Below are 20596 nucleotides of genomic sequence, written 5' to 3'. Positions count from 1 at the left end.
TATATATATATATATTGCATCCTATAATAAATCACATTCTACTTATATAGCAGGTATTAACCTAGCGAATAGCAATAGTATACAGTGTTGAAAATGTCTAGTATCCTATCTAGTATCCTATTATTAAACAGATGTAATAATCAGTTATCGAATTGCACATTGTTCCTTATCCAAATATGTGATCAGGGGGTCATATTAGCTATCAGAACTTATACAGACTAAAGGCTTCCCGGAATAAACAAGGGGACACGCGCATCAGGGCGAGTGGGCAGTGCGGTTGACATCACTGATTACTCAGCGAGACATGGTTACAGGTAATGAATGGTCTACCTATATTGGCACGCCAATCTTTAGTCTGTACAATAAACATAATAAGCTTTTGTTTTTAATAATTCTGAATAAAGATGACATATTCCTACATTTTTATGGATCTCCATTTCTTCGTGGGATTTTCTAGCCCTGATAAAGGTTATTAATTCATTATATTAAGAAGTGCCGTATACACATTTTGCAGTGGACATGCTTGTTTATAACTTTCCACCACACTGATAAGCTAAAAACGGAGTATAAAGTGATCAACAAGTCGTATTTAAAAAACTAAAAATCTGGTATTACTGTAATCATATAGACCCAAGAATAAAATCAAATATGCATGGTGTAAGGCATTAAAAAAAAAAAAAAATATTGAATTGCTGTTTATTTTTTAATTCTTCCTCCCATAATTCAGTACAATGCTTGGTTCAAGTTTATTCGGTGCGGGGTTTCCGTCTAAAGCACCAAAAACCACGATTCAGACGAATTCCTCAATGGAAACATTCACTACAGTGAGGCAGTCACTTTGGACTGTTCTGGTGATGTCACGCACGAAAGTGTGGTCAACTGCAGTTGTGATTATGCGTACAAAGATGGGCCACTGCCGTAATATAGGCCAATCAGGGTGCAAAGTGACTCCATCTGCCTGATTATAGTGAGTGGTTCCATTGTGGGTTTCATCAGAATCGTGTTTTGGGGAGGATTAGGCTGAGTAGAGCACAGAATAAATGTGAACTTATTCTTAAATGCAATCAAATAATGTCATGAACCCCAAAACGGTACCACTAAAAAGTTCAACTCATCCTGAAAAAACAAGTTCCAATGAAGAAGCAGGAGGACGGCATCGCAAGAAGATGGAAGGTGCTGGACCCGGACCTGCAACACCCATCGGACCGGACCCCCCCCCAGGTGAGTATAATAAAACTTATTTTTTTAATCTTGCAGATCAGACCGGGGGCTTATCTACAGCATTAAAGAATGCTATAGATAAGCCCAGAAAGGCTGTGGCCGCATCTTATAGCGGCCACAACAGGTGACAGGTGCACTTTAAGGGCTTAGCAAACTATTATTTCAAATCTATGTTGCAAATTGTGCATCTTCCTTCTAAGTCCTGCTGTGTGGCCAAACAGTAGTTCATGGCGACTTATGGGGTATCATCACATTGGGAACAAATTACGTAACAAATTATGGTGTCTATTTTCTACTATTAGTCTTTCTGAGAATTAAAAAAAGAGGAACAAGTAACATTTTAGTGGAAAAAAAATTTTTTTTTTGTGTTTACAGCCCAAACTTATACAATTGTTTTGAAGCACATGTAAGTTAAAAATGCTCACTACATATCTAGATGAATTCCTTTTTGGGGTTTAATTTAAAAAAAAAATGGGGTCACTTATGGGATTTTCTGTTATTTTGTCACCTCAGTCACTCTGAAAATGCGACATTGTGTTCACAACCTATTCCAGCCAAATTTGTGCTCCAAAAGCCAAATGGCTCTCTGTCCTCTCTGAGCTTAAAGTTCTTCCATGCTCCTGAACATTCATTTTCAAATAAATACGGGGTATGACCGCAATCTAGAGAAACTGCATAATAAATTGTTAGTTTCATTTCTCTTGTTAACACTTTTGAAAATGGGGCTAAAACGTAAGTCTGATGGGAAAAAATTAGTTTTCATGTCCAAGTGTTATAACATTCTGGGAAGCACCTGAGTGTTCAAAATCCTCAGCTTACACCTAGATGAATTCCTAAAAGTGTCTAATTTCCAAAATGGTTCTTCTGCTGTTTTCGTATCTCATGCACTCTACAAATGTGATAAGACGTCCACAATTTATTCCCCCCAAATTTGCGCTCCAAAAATCAAATAACACATCTTGACGGCAGTTTTAACTGCATATGGGGTTTTGCCATGTTTTGGAGAAGTAACTAAAAAAATTGTTTAGCCTATTTCTCATATTACTCATTGTGAAAATGACAAATTTGGGACTGACCAATATTCTAGTGGAAAAAATATTTTTTTTCATTTTTCAATCCACTTTGCCTTAATTCATGTGAAGCACCTGAAGGGTTAACAAATTTCATGAAAGCAGTTTACATCATTTTGAGGGGTGCAGTTTTTAAAATGGTATAACCTTTGGGGGTTTCCAATATATCGGCCCCACAAAGTCATTTCAGAACTAAATTAATCCATAAAAAATAATGTAAATATCCTTGAAATAAATGAAAAACTGCTACTAAATATTAACCCTTGTAATATCCTAGCAAAATATAAAGATGTTTGAAAAATGATGTTGACATAAAGTAAACATATGGGCCATGTGACTTATTAACTAGAATCCTACTCCACACTGATGAGGGGCAACACCCAGAAACAGCTGTGTGTGGATGGATACCTGGCCTTGGTATTTCCCTTGTCATATCTGTAAACTCGTAAAGAGCTGGATATTGACTTAAAGGGCCACTTAATATGGTGGTAATGGTGGTTTCCGAAAGGAGCCACCCCTTGGCTGGGTCCTTCCCTGGAGGAAGATCTGGCTAGCCCCGTGTTTGAGACTCTTAAATGAGGCTCCACGGACTTAATTTGCATATTTCTATTTCCCAGGGAGCATTGCACCTAGGATTTCACTGATTGAGTGCCTTTGCCGGCTGCCGCAGTGTTTTCTTTGACTGGTCACCCTGAGATCAGTGATTGTTTCAAGATGTTGGTCTACTAGGCATTGCTCCCACCTAGCCAGAATCCTACTCCACACTGATGAGGGGCAACACCCCGAAACAGCTGTCTGTGGATGGATACCTGGCCTTGGTATTTCCCTTGTCATATCTGTAAACTCGTAAAGAGCTGGATATTGACTTAAAGGGCCACTTAATATGGTGGTAATGGTGGTTTCCAAAAGGAGCCACCCCTTGGCTGGGACCTTCCCTGGAGAAAGATCTGGCTAGTCCCATGTTTGAGACTCTTAAATGAGGCTCCACGGACTTTATTTGCATATTTGTATTTCCCAGCGAGCATTGCACCTAGGATTTCACTGATTGAGTGCCTTTGTCGGCTGCCGCAGTGTTTTCTTTGACTGGTCTCCCTGAGGTCAGTGATTGTTTCATGATGTTATTAACTAGTATGTGTGGTATGACTATCTGATTTATAGTTGTAAATATTGAAATTTTGAAAATAGCTCATTTTTCTACATTTTTGTTTAATTTTAGATATTTTCATAACCAATGCAAAACTTAGCGATTTAAATTTACCAGTAACATAAAGTGCAATGTGTCATGAAACACTGTGTACGAATCACTGGGATATGCTGGAGCATTTTTGAGTTGTTGACACATGGCAGATTTTAAAAATGGTGCTTGGTCATTAAAGGAAATCTGTCAGTAGGATCGTCCCTCCTACGTCATCTATATGGGCAAGAAGGTCCTAGGAAGCTGAATAAAAAGATGCCTCACTCCTCTTGGTATCTGATGAATTATGTGTTTACTCTGTTTTGTCTTTGTGAGTACAAGTACCCTCTGTCCCCATCCTTTCTGACCTTGACAGCCACATTCAGCTTAGAGCGAGGGTTGCGAGCCACATTCGGCACTGAGAGAGGGTCACGAGCCACATCCAGCTCCCACCCCCTTCAAAGTAGTGTCAACCAAAGCTCCCATTACAGGAATAATGATAACCTAAGCTTTTCCACAGAAATCACTCCAAAACAGTACACTGAGATCCAGGGGTTCCCACAATACCCCCATTCAGTATTATTCCATCAAGGACTCCCAACACACTGTCGCATCCAGCTTTGAGCACCTCCTCTAACACGTAGTACCATCCTCCAGCGTACCATACCTAAAATATCGTTAAACCCCAAGACCAGTATAGGTGCATCCAGATCTGCTCTTCTGTGTCGGGCCACTCACAACATTCACCATTTTGAGATGTACTCTTCATACCTGTCTTCTAGACCTGGAGCTAATGCACCAAGCTGACAGACAGTCGCGAGCCACAATTCATAGGACCATGAGCCACATGTGGCTCCCGAGCTACAGATTGGGTATCCTGTAAGGTAAAGTGCTGCAGAATATGTTGGCGCTGTAGAAATAAAAATTATTATTATTATGTGTAATACGATGTTTTATTCCAGAGGAATTCACATTTTTCTTACATAAATGAGCTTTTAAGATCTATGGGCTGGACATAGATGTAACTGAACGCAAGCAATGACTAGCCAGGTCTTTCCCCGGGAAGGAACAACCACGGGAAGGGCAGTCTCCAATGAAGGAAACCACCTATGCCAAAACATGGTATCCATCCACAGACAGCTGTTTCGGGGTATTGCCCCTCATCAGTGTGGAGTAGGAAACTGGCCAGTAGGAGCAATGCCTAGTAGAAGACTGTGAAAAATGAGGATGAATGAACTCATGGAGATCAACATCCAACACTGTGGAGACACCATCACATGTTTCTCAATGCAGTGATTCTAGAGCAATGCCCCCATCCCTTATGGGAAATATGCAAAAACATGCAAAACACAAGCCGCGGAGACATCATCACATGTTTCTCAATGCAAGCAATGACTAGCCAGGTCTTTCCCCGGGAAGGAACAACTACGGGAAGGGCAGTCTCCAATGAAGGAAACACCTATGCCAAAACATGGTATCCATCCACAAACAGCTGTTTCGGGGTATTGCCCCTCATCAGTGTGGAGTACGAAACTGGCTAGTAGGAGCAATGCCTAGTAAAAGACTGTGAAAAATGAGGATGCCATGGATACCATGTTTTGGCCTAGGTGGTTTCCTTCATTGGAGACTGCCCTTCCCATGGTTGTTCCTTCCCGGGGAAAGACCTGGCTAGGTTGAGAAACATGTGATGGTGTCTCCGCGGCTTGTGTTTTGTATGTTTTTACATATTTCCCATAAGGGATGGGGGCATTGCTCTAGAATCACTGCGTTGTGAAACATGTGATGGTGTCTCCGCAGTGTTGGATGTTGATCTCCATGAGTTCATTCATCCTCATTTTTCACAGTCTTCTACTAGGCATTGCTCCTACTGGCCAGTTTCCTACTCTACACTGATGAGGGGCAATACCCCGAAACAGCTGTCTGTGGATGGATACCATATTTTGGCATAGGTGGTTTCCTTCATTGGAGACTGCCCTTCCCGTGGTTGTTCCTTCCCGGGGAAAGACCTGGCTAGTCATTGTTTGAGTTGAGAAACATGTGATGGTGTCTCTGCGGCTTGTGTTTTGTATGTTTTTACATATTTCCCATAAGGGATGGGGGCAATGCTCTAGAATCACTGCGTTGAGAAACACGTGATGGTGTCTCCGCAGTGTTGGATGTTGATCTCCATGAGTTCATTCATCCTCATTTTTCATAGATGTAACTGAGACTACTCCTCCAGAGCTTATTTTAAAGGAAAGGGGGATGTTACCAGTGTGAGACATGTAATGACTGACAGTCCATTGTTTTAAAATTACACACCATTCGGAGTGAGATCTGAACTAACACAGTACAGCAGAGCTGACACAGTACAGCAGATCTGTGTCCTGCCCATAGATCTTTAACAGCTCATTTGCATATAAGAAAAATATGGATTTCTTTGGAATAAGCCATTGGATCACAGATAACATGGTATCCTGAATATGGAAAAGTCATGTTGTCCTGATTGCTGCAGTTTACCGTAGATTATGGAGTAGTTGCTGATGTAAGTAGTAAGAAGAACAAGAGCCTCCATAGAATAAAAAGAGAATCTGATGTACATTGTATATCTCTGTCTTCTACATATTGCAATCACCTGACCGCTACAGCAAATCACAGGCCTCATCAACTAAAAATGGGAAGGTCACTGCTTCCAATCCCAGTAGAGATCACCGAAATGACCGGCACTGGGTTTACAGCAGGTGACTATGCCTCATTTTATTGTTTTTAAAGCATTCATGTCCTGTTCAGAATTTTTCTTTGCTTTTTTTTTCATGTTGGACGACCCCTTAAACCACTGGTCAGCATATTCAGAAATGAAAAGAAGCTCCACACATATTTTTATAAAAACTATTATTATGTATTCTGCATATCATAAAAATACAGCATAATTGTGTAATCCGTGTTTACCAGGCTGGACATATACATGACAAGGCCTTCTAGAGAGGTAATCTATGCCGATGTAGGCCACCATCTATTATACAAACTTCTATCTGCACCCCATTCCATGGCTGACACCACTCAGTGATCTTGCTCCCCATTGTTCACAATGGAGCAGTTTAGCTAACATGGGATGGAACAAAGGAAATAAAGGTCAAATGTTCCCTTTTGTTCTGTCAGAGGAAGTCAATCAGGAAGAGCAGAATGTGTCTCACGGAAGTCTCCCTGCTACTGATAAGGGAACCCAGCTGAGGCAGCTTTAGATGCAAAGACTATCAAAATTCTAAAAGAACAAACAATATTAAAGTAAATGTGACTTATAAGTGGCATTAACTCTTCTGGGCCCAATGCATGTCTTCTAGTGCCATGCTTCACCTCATGTATAGATCAGAAATTCAGAAATTATAATTCTGTGGCAAATCTTGCGTGAGTTTCAGTATCAGACTGTTTCACAGGAATGTTAAAAGGCAGGGTGCGCCACTGTTCTGCTTCTAGAGATATTCAATACCCAGGCTTCCACCGAAATGGAAAATCGTCACAAAACTTAGCACTGTACACCCACAAACAGTGTAAGAAATAAAGCAGAACACAAAACCACAGCACGAGCCCGAAAACAACATTCAAGAAACCCTAATAACGAGACAGAGAACATAGTTTTATTAATAAACCTTCCTTATGAAAGAGTGGACACTTTATACTGTCTTTATTGTCTTAGGCTATGTGCACACGTTGAGTATTTGCTTGCATAAATTTCTGCAAGATTTCTGCATCTTTTGGCAGAAAAACGCAGTGGAAAATCCGCGCTTTTTTAATGCATTTTTGTTGTGTTTTTCATACGGGTTTTTATGCATTTTTGTATGCGCTTTTGTAAGGGTATGTTCCCACGGTCAGTAAATGCTGCAGGTTGGACGCTGCGTACATCCGCAGCATCCAACCCGCAGCGGCCAGATGTTACAGCATAGTGGATGGGATTTCCAGACTGCAGCATGTCTATTTATCTTGCCGAGAAGCGAGTCTCCGCAAGATAAATATCACCCATACAATGTATTAGGCCGGAGTCACACTAACCTGCGCAAAATACGGTCCGTAGTTTACAGGCGTAATACGGATGAATGACCCCTAAATAGTGCTCCGTATGTCAACTGTAAGCAGGGTGTGGTCATGTATTTTGCGCATGTCAGCATCCGTATGTAATCCGTATGGCGTCCGTATGGTGAGATTTTCTCGCAGGCTTGCAAAATGGACATATAATGGAGCCCTATGACAGGGTTTCTAACAGAAACCAAAGAATAGATATAGACACATAGAATGCATATATGTATATATGTATATATGTATGCATTCTATGTGTCTATATCTATTCTTTTGTTTCTTTATTAAACCTGTCAGTGTGAGTTTACTGTATCGCACACTGAATTGCCGGCTTTGCTAAAAGACACCGGGTGCGTATTTCTCGCAAGTCACATGTGTGGTCCGTGTGTAATCCGTATTTTTTGCACACCCATAGACTTGCATTGGCGTACTACGGGCGAAGTACGCTGACAATTGCAGCATGCTGCGATTGGCACGGACCATAGAATACGGATGCGAAATATACGGCTGGTGCGAGGGACCCCATAGAGAAACATTGGTCCGTGTCTAATGCGTGCTTTTAGCACCTCTCACTCGGCCGTATTAGACGCGATGATTCCGCACGGTTTAATGAACACATGCGGAATCACCTGCGTTCAAAAGCCGGCAGCACTTTGGACGCAGTGGACATGTGCTGTGTTCAAAGTGCTGCCGGTTGCTGACCGTGGGAACATACCCTTAGCTAATTAAAGATATATTATTAATGAAAAAAATGTGATGTAATTTCCTTATTCTACCTCTTGTTTTTCATTCTCCATTGAAGACCATAATATAATTACATACCATGTTCAAATATATATATATATATGTAACACCAAGCCCAAGGTTTAGTTATGAACAAGTATCAGCCAGATACCCTCATGACTAAAATGGTACATAAAGAGTTAAAGACATACACACACCAGCCTATGTAGGAGCATTAACATAATTAACCTATATATCCTGTAACAAAACAGCAACTGTCAGAAATCTACATGAAACGCAATATCTGTTTATTTAAAAAAAAAAAAAAAATTACATGGGCTCCGCATAATTTTCATAACCAGCAGAGGGAAAGCCGACAGCTGAGGGCTGATGTTAATATTCTGTGAAGGAGCCTTTACTGGCTAGTTTACAGGGGAACCCCAGAGAAAATTGACATGGAGTCCCCCTATAAAATCCAACCAGAAAATGCAAGGCAGACAGCTGCGGGCTGATATTAATAGCCTGGGAAGGACCATGGATATTGGCACCCCCCCAGGCTAAAAACATCAGTTCTCAGCCATCCCAGAAATGGCACATCTTATAGATGCGCCAATTCTGGCACTTAGCCTCGCTCTTCCCACTTGCTCTGTAGCAGTGGCAAGTGGGGTTCATATTTGTGGGGTTGATGTCACCTTAGTATTGTCAGGTGACATCAAGCCCACAGGTTAGAAATTGTGAGGTGTCTATAAGACATCTATCCATTACTAACCCCATAGTGATATTGTGTAAAACACAGACACCCAGAATAATTTATTTGAAATAATCACACAGACTCCTTTTTTGAATCTTAATTTAACATACTTACTGAACACCTAATCTGCAACGCCCCCGTCTCCTGCAAACAATCAAAAAATAATAAATCAGCATATAATACTATCCTCTCCGATGTAGTCCATTTAATACCAAGTGTCCCATGGCGATATCATGTGTAGAACAGTCACATCGGAACTAACCGGCCTCCGGCGATACACTGACAGGAGGATGTCGCTCCTGCAGTGTATCACTGCGCTGCCGTTAGAGTTCATCGGAGTTCATCAGCTCCAGTGCTCTCACTTACGGCACCACTGCATGAGAACCGGACCTGATCAGCTGATGACTGTTTTACACGTGAAATCATCGTGGGACACTCGGTATTAATGGATTACGGCGGACAGGGAGAATATGTTGGTTTATTATTTTTAATTGCTTTCAGGAACTGTGGGCGACTGTGATTAGGTGTTCGGTGAGTATGTATATTGTATGTGATTATGTCAATGTTTTGATTTTTTTTTACAATTGAACACAGGCGCCGGATGATGAGACTATTCTCCCATCATCGGCTCAAGCTGTCTCTGTTATATGTGACAGAGCTGGATGGGAGTAGTAGTCCTATCAGACGACGCCTAAGCACAATCACTATGGGCTGTTTGTCGCATTTGTACACACAAACAGACACCCGCAGACAGACAAACGCAGACAAACACAGACAGACACGCTCACACACTCTTCCTCCTTCTGACATCATTTCCTTTGACAATTCTGCAGCGTTTTTGGCAGCAAATCTGCAGCAAATACTCAAATCATTTTACACCTGCATTTTTACTGCAGATTTGACGGACTGAATTAAAGTCAATGAATTAAAAATGATGCAGAAACACAAAAAGAATTGACATGCTGCAGAAAATAAAACGCAAATAAGGACGGAAATTTACTGATCATGTGCACAACACTTCTGGATTGTCACTGCATTACCTTGCTTTACTATTCCATTGCATTTTTGGAGCATTAACGCTGGTAAAAAAGCCGCAAAAACGCATTGTGTGCACATAGCATTAAGATTGTGACTCGCATTGCATAGAATATGAGGAATTTGGGACAAATATCTGCCAGCTTATTAAGGCTATGTACCCACATATGCAGAAAATTCCTGACTAAAAACCGGACTCCTTCCCAGGAAAAACGCATTTTTTGTGCGTTTTTTATGCGTTTTTTTCCGTAGCGTCCACATTCTCATAGAATATAGTTGGAAATGCGTTTTTTTTCTGCAAAATTAATGAACATGCTGCGTTTTCTACCACAATGTGTTTTTTTTGCAGAAAAAAGTGCATCATATGTACAAAAATTGCAGAATGCATTATAAGAATGGGATGCTTAATGTATGCATTTTTAAAGCGTTTTTGCATGGAAAAAAACACTTATGTGGGGGGCACACAGCCTTAAGGTTCAGCCGAGCTAGCTTTACACTGAATGTACATTTAGAAATGTTCTATGCTACATCCTAATATTATGGCCCAGAGCTGCACATTACATTACTGATCCTGAGTTACATCCTGTATTATACTCCAGAGCTGCACTCACTATTCTGCTGGTGCAGTCACTGTGTACATACATGCACATTACTGATCCTGAGTTACATCCTGTATTATACTCCAGAGCTGCACTCACTATTCTGCTGGTGCAGTCACTGTGTACATACATTACTGATCCTGAGTTACATCATGTATTATATTCTAGAGCTGCACTCACTATTCTGCTGGTGCAGTCACTGTGTACATACATTACATTACTGAACCTGAATTACATCCTGTATTATCCTCCAGAGCTGCACTCACTATTCTGCTAGTGCAGTTACAGTGCACATACATTACATTACTGATCCTGAGTTACATCATGTATTATACTCCAGAGCTGCACTCACTATTCTACTGGTGCAGTCACTGTGTATAAACATTACATTACTGATCCTTAGTTACATCCTGTATTATACCCCAGTGCTGCACTCACTATTCTGCTGGTGCAATCACTGTGTATAAACATTACATTATTGATACAGAGTTACATCATGTATTATACTCCAGAGCTGCACTCACTATTCTGCTGGTGCAGTCACGGTGTACATACATTACATTACTGATGCTGGGTTACATCCTGTATTATACTCCAGAGCTGCACTCACTATTCTGCTGGTGCAGTCACTGTGTACATACATTACTGATCCTGAGTTAGGCTAGTTTCACACTAGCGTATTTTCCATGCAGCGCACGGCGCCTCTAAGCCCCGCCCCCTGCTGGCTCCCTGCCCACCCCATCCGGTCATCGCCGCCTACTATCGCACACGGCCGCATGCGATCTGCGCACCCTATCTTTAGCATAGGGTGTGCAGACCGTGCACTGGCCGTGCGCTCGTAGGGTTTTAGCGTGCGCTGCGCACTTTTGAAGGTGCGCCGAGTGCGCCAAAATGCAACATGGAGCGTTCGGCGCACACAGGCGCACCTTCAAAAGTGCGCAGCGCACGCTAAAATCCTACTAGCGCACGGCCAGCGCATGGTCTGCGCACCCTATGCTAAAGATAGGGTGCGCAGATCGCATGCGGCTGTGTGCGATAGTAGGCGGCGATGACCGGATGGGGCAGGCAGGGAGTCGGCAAGGGGCGGGGCTTAGCGGCGCCGTGCGCTGCATGGAAAATTCGCTAGTGTGAAACTAGCCTTGCATCCTGTATTATACTCCAGAGCTGCACTCCCTATTCTGCTGGTGCAGTCACTGTGTACATACATTACATTACTGATCCGGAGTTACATCCTATATTATACCCCAGAGTAGCACTCACTATTCTGCTGGTGCAGTCACTGCGTACATACATTACATTTCTGATCCTGAGTTACTTCCTCTATTGTACTCCAGAGCTGCACTCACTATTCTGCTGGTGTGGTCTCTGTGTACATACATTATATTACTGATCCTGAGGTACATTCTGTATTATACTCCAGAGCTGCACTCACTATTCTGCTGGTGTAGTCTCTGTGTACATACATTGCATTGCTGACCCCTGTACTGATCCTGGGTGACATTCTCTGTTGCTTAATTAGGTGTCTTCATATTCAGTGTAATTTATCATTTTTCAAGACATACACCGTTCCATTTAGTATAAAATCTATATATCTTATCATATTTTGCAGTATAGCCTGATCATTACAATGCTATAGGTGAATAACCCAGTCCCCACTAGCTCCTCTAAGCCAAGCATCCAGTGAATTGAGAATCCTTGCAAGTTACTTCTCTGTTCACCTTCAGGTTCTCCAGCTATCTCCCCATAAGCATTACAGTGGCATGTAAAAGTTGAGACACCCCTCATCAAAATTACTGTTATTGGGAACAGTTAAGCTAGTTGAAGATAAAATGATCTCTAAAAGGCCTAAAGTTAAGGATGACACATCTTTTGTATTTTAGACAAAAATATATATATTTTTTTTCAACTATTACATTTTAAAAAGTTTTTTGCAAGCATCACAGCTTATAAATGCTTTTTATAGCCAAGAGTCTTTCAATTCTTGTTTTGAGGGATTTTCATCCATTCTTCCTTGAAGAATTCTTCTAGTTCTGTGAGATTCCTGGGTCATCTTGCATCCTGTGGCTAGACCTCACAATAGCAATGATGTTCAGATCAGGGGACTTTGAGGGCCATTGCAAAACCTTCAGCTTGCGCCTTTAGAGGTCGTCTATTGTGGATTTTGACTTGTGTTTAGGATCATTTTCCATTTGTAGAAGCCATCCTCTTCTTCTTTTCACCTTCAGCTTTTTTACAGATGGTGTTTTGTTTGCATCAAGAATTTGATGAGATTTCATTAAAACCATTCTTTCCTCTTCCCGTGAATTGTTTCCCATACCATTGGCTGCAACACTACTATAAAGCATGACTGGTCCACCCCCATGCTTAATGGCTGTTGAAATATTCTTTTAATTAAATTCTCTGCCCTTTTTTCTCCACACATACCTATGATCATTGTGGCCAGAGAGTTCTATTTTAACCTCATCGATCCACTGGACTTGTTTCCAAAATGCATCAGGATTGTTTAGATGTTCTTTTGCATACTTTCAACACTGAATTTTATGGTGAGGATGCAGGAGAGGTTTTCTTCTGATTTCTCTTTGTAATGGAAGTGGTGCCATGGTCCGAGGAGAGCCTGAAGAGGGTGACAAGGTGAGCACCTGACTTTTTACTAGAACCCCTGATGGTGGGGTTAGGCATGGCTCCCAATGAACACCAGGTGCTACTCCAGAACAGACCACAAATGCAAGGCTGCTAACCCCCAAAGAACTGGTCGTTGGAATGGACCGGAAGGAGAGGACAGCTGATAGAGGCAGGTGCGGACTGCTGCACCAGATACACAGATTGGCACAGCAGGTGCAGGCAAGTCCAGCTAATATGCAGACTGGCGCGGCAGGTGCAGGCAGTTACAGCTGATATACAGATTGGCACAACAAGTGCTGGTGGTTCTGGCTGATGTACAGGCTGGCACAGCAGGTGCAGGTGGGTACGCCTGTAATATAGACTGACAAGTCAAGTACTAACAAGGAGGTTAGGGATGGACAGACCCTAGTAGGACTAGCGGACAGGGACCTGAAAACTAGAAAGCGTGCTTGGAAACAGATTAACAACGTTGCACAGGCACCTCCATTCAGGTGGAGGTGCCTTAAATAGAAAGTGTCTGCCAGCCATTGGCTGGGGGATACTTTAGGATGGCGATTGCAGACCCTTTAAAAAGGAAGGAGTAGCCAACGAGGAAGGAGGCGGGAGTGCAGGATAGGAGTATATGGCAGATAGATATTCCATGCCACTGTATACAGTAGATAGATATTCCAGTGGCTGCCAGTTCTTTACATATAGGTTTACATGCTAAGATTTCATCAGCATCAATACTTTGCAAAAACAAGTTTAGGTGCAATACAGACATTAAAAAAGTGTCTGGCTTCTGCATACTGCTCCGTACATTACTTGTATTCAACAATCTCTGGAAGAGATTTCAGCGGAATGGAGACCTAAGAGTGTTGGGCCCCCACTATTCTTGTGGTGACACCCTATCCTACATATGTCATTGGTTGTTTTTTCACAGACAAGACCTTTATTTGTTAAACAACCTTTGAACTATGAATCAAGACGCCAGTGATGCCTTGACATATTTTACTCCATGTTGCCTGTTACAGTTATTTAACAAGGGGATACATGTTTATTGACAGCGGGCAAAGGACAAACATACTGGAAGCAATCAGCACCTTCTTTCTAGATGACAATGGTGTGTTATTTGGTCTTCTAAAATAATCATTTATTGGTTAATTTCCCTCAAGAACAATTGTTCTCTTTGAAATTTGTTGTTTTGAGTAACTTTAAATTTACGTGTGTTTGATGTCTCCACTGGTTCTGGAACCATTCTTAGATGTCCCTTCATTCCAAAGTTATGCATTCTAGATTTTGAGAATATTCACCATTATCATCAATTCCTGAAGTTGAACAAGAAACTTGAAGTTTGAACAGTCATTGAATTGTCCCTTCTCTGCCCATTTCTAATCAGTAGGAATCATGTACTCTACAGTCATGGCCAAAAGTTTTGAAACGGACACAAATTTTTAATTTTGCAAAAAGTTTTGCTGCTTAAGTATTTTTAGACCTTTAAGTTAAATGTTTATATGGTTAATGTAGTACTCTTGTAAGCATTTCATAGGTTTTTGACAAATACATCAAGTTTATGCAAATACTCGTTATTAAGAGTGTTGATGCTTATATTTCAAGACTTTTGCAATTTGCCCGGGTGTGTGGATATCAGCTTTTGGACAAATTTTGACTGATGACAACCCTTTCTTGCCTAATAAAAGTTTGGAATTCATCACCATTTTGGTATTTTTGTTTGTTTTTATTTTTTGATGATTTAACACCGATGCTCAATAGGATTGAGATGTTGGCAGTTTCTTGACAATGGACCACAAATTTCCATAAGTTATCACTTTTGCATTGTGACATGGTCGCCATCATGCTGTAAAGAACATTGTTCATTACCAAATGGTTCCTGGACCATTGGGATAAGTTGCTCTTGGAGGAGGTACATATCCCATTCTTTATGTGTGGTCTCAGGAAGCTTTACTGTTGGCATAACACAGGACTCATGGCATCACTCACCTTTTATTCTCCAGACAGTCCCTGTTCCAATTGTGCCAAACAGTAGGGAGGGGGCTTCATCAGAGAAAATTATTTTCCCCAATCCTCTGAAGTCTAATTCCTGTTCTTTCTGCAGAACATCAATTTGTTCTTGATGTTTTTCTTGGAGAGAAGTGACTTCTTTGCTGCTCTTGACACCAGTCCGGCCTCCAAATACCTTTGCCTTGCAGATACACTGACACCTACCTGCTGCCGTTCCTGAGAAAGCTGTACACAATTGCAGAACTGATCCCTGAATTGCAGCAATGTCCTTGCCTGTAAAGTCCATTTGATGAATAGCACAGCAGTGATGACTGCCTGTTTTGCATTGGAGGTAATTATAGAAAACAATGATTTGAAGCACCAGTCCCCTTTTAAATCAACTAGTTTACTTTTAAAATCACTCTGTCATGCGGATTGAATATCAGTAGCCTTGTCCTTGTTAACATTCTCTTGCGCTAATGAGAAGACTACCGAAATGATGTAAGCTGGTCATATTGTGAAAATGATATTTTGTGATTCATTTTCATGGCAAGGGACAACTTTACAGATTTTTTTCCATTCATCTGATCCCTTTTCATAACATTTTATGAGTTAATGCAAGTTACCACTATGAAAACTGAAGCGGCCAAATTTGTGTCAGTCTGAAAATGTTTGACCACAACTGCACATGTCCCAGCCAGTGACATCACTGGCCTGCTTACCTCATGGTGTGAAATTGAGAGGAGCAAGAAAAACCCTTAACTAGAAAGTCAGCTCACCACCTCAGTATATTGTTATAGTAGGTAGAATACTGTTTTGTTTTTTTCAGGGGACTAGGAGGTGCCTTCTGATCTCCCCAAATCCCCCCTCACTTTAAAATGCACTGTAAGGCCATCTACCCCGCCTAGCATTGTTTCAGCCCTGACCATAGCAAGGAATAGTTGGACTAAGTTGTGCCACAGTTACTCTTGTGGACACATAACCTTCTACGGCTGGGGTCATGCTTGCGAGAAACTCGTAAGAGTCTCGCGTCTCAATACCCGGCACTGCCACCGGCACTCCGACTGGAGCGCTCAGCTGCATAGAAATACATGTAGTCGCACACTCCGCTCCCGAGTGCCGGTGGCACTGCCGGGTATTGAGACGCGAGACTCGTGCGAGTTTCTGGCAAGTGTGACCCCGGCCTAAGCACTGATGACTATACACCACTGAAGTAGATGCATTAAAGACCTTAAACCGTTATCATCTGGTTTTATCTCTGCTGACTATAAGACACGCATACATGCTGCTCCCCTCCCGTCACACGTCTGCCTGCCTTCTAACAGAATGCAAAGCTTTGTCACTCACATATCTGCAGTTACAGATCTAATCAAACATTTCACTTGGTGCAGTTTGTTATTTCTTAACTGTATTTTCCGTCAGGTCAGCAGATTTCACTCTACAAAAATGCACAGATCAAACGCGTTCTCCACCCAAGGCGCAGACAAGAGCTCATTCTGTGGGCACAGGCGGTTCAGATGCAGATACCCTGTAACCATTTCCTTGCTGCTGTGGAAAACAGACCTAGAAACCCTGATACAGGCACAGTGACCTCAACAGACCTGACACCTGCCGGCTGTTCACTTTAACCTCACAGTTCTGTGGTCTTCAGTCATTTTATCAAACTACATTGATAATGATAGAGCAGAAACATCCGCTTTATACCACATATATGAGCCTAATGTATATTAAGCCGGGTCATTTGTATTGTTATCATTATTAACCCATGGTACGGTTTTATTTTCTATGCATAGAGCTAAATGGAGATGTTTTGCATTTCTTTGTGTCTTCTGTTATTGTATGTAGCATAATGAAAGATTCAGCTTTATTGTGCTAAGGATGAAGCAACATGAGTCCGCTTCACACACCCACTGTGGGCATGCAGCCATGTGTTACTCTGTCAACTTCCTCTGCTACTTGCATCAAAGAAACAGACAGATCTCGATGCTATATAACCTGTCGGGCTGCCGCCTGGACCTTGGCCTGTGTCCTCGACAGGGCCAGACTGGCCATCTGACAATTCTGGCAAATGCCAGAAGGGCCTGTCTGGTCATGGGCTGCCTTGTCTGCTACGTTGTTACCAGAATTGGTGTTCTCATGACACCCATACTGTTAAGAGATGTGATGGAGCACAAAGTCACTGACTCCGTCACTTAGCCCAGCAGGCCATGGGTATCATTAGAAATATTGGTCTTGTAGTAAATCTTGCTTCCTCTATCCAGGGTAATATTAGTAATATATCCCATCTGGTGCTTGGGGACGGGGACAGCATGGGCCTGTGTGATTGCAAATGCCAGGGCTGAATTTCAGCCCCAGTCCGTACCTGACCCTCAAACACTATGCTGCTAAGGGATATCCAAATTGCTGCCCAATATGTTCACCTTGCCCAGTATTCTGCCCCCTCTGCACAACATCCCCATCTATCCGCCGATTTGTCCTTGTCTTTGTGTCATGGTTCTTCTGCTCACTATATCCAATAAAATATATTTAAACTACTGTCAGTGCCTTGTCCTAGAGCCCCACTTCAGTCGTTTTTTTGTGGTCTGTCCTATATTTCGCCACTGCGTTTAGTTCCCCTTATTCTGACAATACCTAAAGCTCCCTGCATCTGAGAGGATACCAGTGTCCCCCTGCCTCTTCTACCCAGTCCTGGCACTGTGCCCCCTTATACTACCAGGACCAACACGTTTTCCTGCATTTCTATACGTCATTTTGCCTGTGTCTTTCTGACTGTTGTCCCACATTACTACTTCTTTCTCCTTAGGGTTAGATGTCTATAACTGGGATGATTCTTTTTTTCTTAAGAAAACGTTGCAATCACAGTTTGCCGTTGAGTAGCACAACAAATAGGATTATTAGTATTTGTTGGCTCAGAGCCAAAGTGAACATCCCACACTCTGATCTGGAAGCACAGTAACTCCCATTACAAAGTGTAGCCTGGACTGTAATCTGCAGTGTGTGGTGGATGGAGAAGGTTGTGGATAGAGTATATAGTGAGGAGAGCTCTTATATAGCAGCAGCCTGCTCTATACAGGAGAGGCCAAGGCTCATCTCCTCCATTTATGGTGATCATACTCTTATGTAACCTGTGACCACATGAGGGATCTGACAACATACAGTATATAGTATATACACAGGGAGGAGAGTGCAGAAACTACATAAGGAGAGGGCTTGACCACCTATAGGAGAGCACAGACATTGCTGCAGCTCCTGGGTCCCACCAGTGTGAATGGAGTGTGTCGCCCACAGTGACGGTGGCTGCTTGTATCCCGGGGGCAGAGGTCCCAGGCAGATGGATCAGGAATTTAGGATAGATGATGGCTCAGAGAACTCTATTCTTATACGAGACGGGGAATCGTGGGGTGCAAATGGTGACATGCTGAACTAGGGTCCACGGGCAGCCAGCTGAGGAGGAGGCGACAGCACTGGGGTTCCCGGGCAGCCTAGCTGAGGAGGCGACAGTACTGGGGTCCACGGGCAGCCAGCTGAGGAGGAGGCGACAGCACTGGGGTTCCCGGGCAGCCTAGCTGAGGAGGAGGCGACAGCACTGGGGTCCGGCGCAGCAGGCAGGGCCATGTAGACGAGGCTCCGCTCGGCAGCCCCAGGGTCACTCTCTTACCTTGATCGTCCCGTCCATGGGCAGCTGAATGCAGGAGAGGCCAGTGATGTCCCACACATTGACCCGGTGAGACGGCTCCCCAGTCCGCTGACTCCTCTGCCCCTGCCCTCCTGTCTCTGCCTCCCCTGACACTTTTCACCGGATGAAAGCTTTTTTGGTCATTTTGGGAAGTGAAGTCACTGCCTGCGCATCTACATCATATACAGACAGGATATATGCGCCCGGAGATAAGGCCGCTCACATCAGCGCTGCCCCTTCCTGGAGACCCCCCAACTCTACAGGGAAACTTCTGGGGGACTCACTGAACTTTCAGCATCTCTGGCTCCTGGCTGTGATGGGGGCTGCTATACATGTGGGGGGACAGAACGGGACACATTGGGGAGAGCAGCACCCACCTTCCTGTGCTCCACCAGCTTCTTCAGATGCATTCTATCTGTACCACCACTGTCCAGTGTAATCCACAATGGTAGATCCAGCAGCAAGGTCCTCCAGGTACGGGGTGAGAATATCAGGACACGGTGAGGGTCCTACAGAATCAGAGAGACCAGGCTGGAAAAGATGAGGAATGGGAGTGAGGGTCCACCGCACTCAGGGGATGGTCCTCCACCATCAGATGCTCCAGGACCAGGGGACAAGGTGAGGGCCCTCCGGGATTAGTCACTAGGTGATGGGATGAGGGTCCTCGTGCATCAGAGGATTAAGGACCCATTGGTCGGGGGGGCTGGGTCGCTTTCACCTTCTTTCTGGTCCGCGATCGCCTAAAATTAACCTCATCAATTCTAGCGCAATTTCCAGCGCAGCTGCGGGGCAGGGGGTGTGGGGGGCTCTGGTCGCTGTAGGTAAAGGAGGGAGGGTCTCTCTCCATCCATGTAGACTGGAGGAGGAGGAGGGAGATGGAAAGGGGGGACTCGTAGCCCCCTCCTTCTGTCTGCTCCACAATCCAGGGGTCTGCATCCAGGTCCCCAGAGTCCGCCACATCTGGAGGCTGCTCGCGGGGTCATTTCTCCCCTCGCCTGGGGCCACTGGAGCATCAGCTCTGCCGAATCAAAGCCCATTAACCATTCAGCAGAATGTGAAGCAATGTGCAGAGCCGCGAAGTACTACAAGTGCCAGCCTGACAGCGCACCACAGCTCCGTTACACTGTGCCACCATAGAACTACTATGGGAGCAGATGGGGTTAGGGCATAACATATGCGACGTGACTAGTGAAAGTTTCCTGCAGCATACACATGTGCCGACACAGGTCGCGATATGCTGAGCTCAATGACGGGGATGTGTGGCAGATTGTCGCTGGAGGCTGACCACCACATCTGGAGCTCTCACCTCCCAGTATTGTCCTCCTCCCATAGACCTCCACTCAGTCGGAGCTGCCCCATGTCCAGGCTCTTGCACCCCTACACTCTCTATGCCCCCCTGTGAGGGGCTCCTTACCAGAGACCCCCATGTACGATGATTTGACCTCTCACTTGGGGCCACAATTCATCTGAGATTTATTTTTACTGAAAATATTGAAGTGTCCCCGGAGCTCCGAACCGGCGCAGCGCACGGGTCACTGATGCGCCTGAATGGAGGCTGGGAAGTCAGAGCTCCAATCTGCTTCCAATTTACCCCAGAATTCCTGCCCCTTCCCAGACTGGTGGGATCCTAGCATTATTAACTCTTCAGTAACCGGTGGAGGAGAACCATGTGGATGAGCTCCAGTCTGCGCAGTG

At 43.6% G+C, this 20596-nt stretch overlaps 1 protein-coding gene across 1 annotated transcript in view; it reads right to left on the bottom strand.

Annotated features, from left to right (window-relative positions):
* The window catches only part of FLI1 (Fli-1 proto-oncogene, ETS transcription factor), a 119407-nt gene extending 100367 nt beyond the window's left edge, over window positions 1-19040 (bottom strand). Inside the window, exon 1 of the mRNA XM_073569977.1 lies at window positions 18884-19040. Coding sequence (XP_073426078.1) covers window positions 18884-18901 — 18 coding nt within the window. The 5' untranslated portion in view covers window positions 18902-19040. The remainder of the gene's footprint in view (window positions 1-18883) is intronic.
* Between the last annotated feature and the right edge of the window lie 1556 nt (window positions 19041-20596).

The sequence above is a fragment of the Dendrobates tinctorius genome, unplaced genomic scaffold, assembly GCF_039654945.1.
Source record: "Dendrobates tinctorius isolate UK_male_01 unplaced genomic scaffold, ASM3965494v1 ptg000028l, whole genome shotgun sequence".
NCBI classification, from domain to species: Eukaryota; Metazoa; Chordata; class Amphibia; order Anura; family Dendrobatidae; genus Dendrobates; species Dendrobates tinctorius.
Note: the sequence above shows the minus strand (reverse complement) of the source record. Positions and strands in the feature narration are given on the sequence as shown.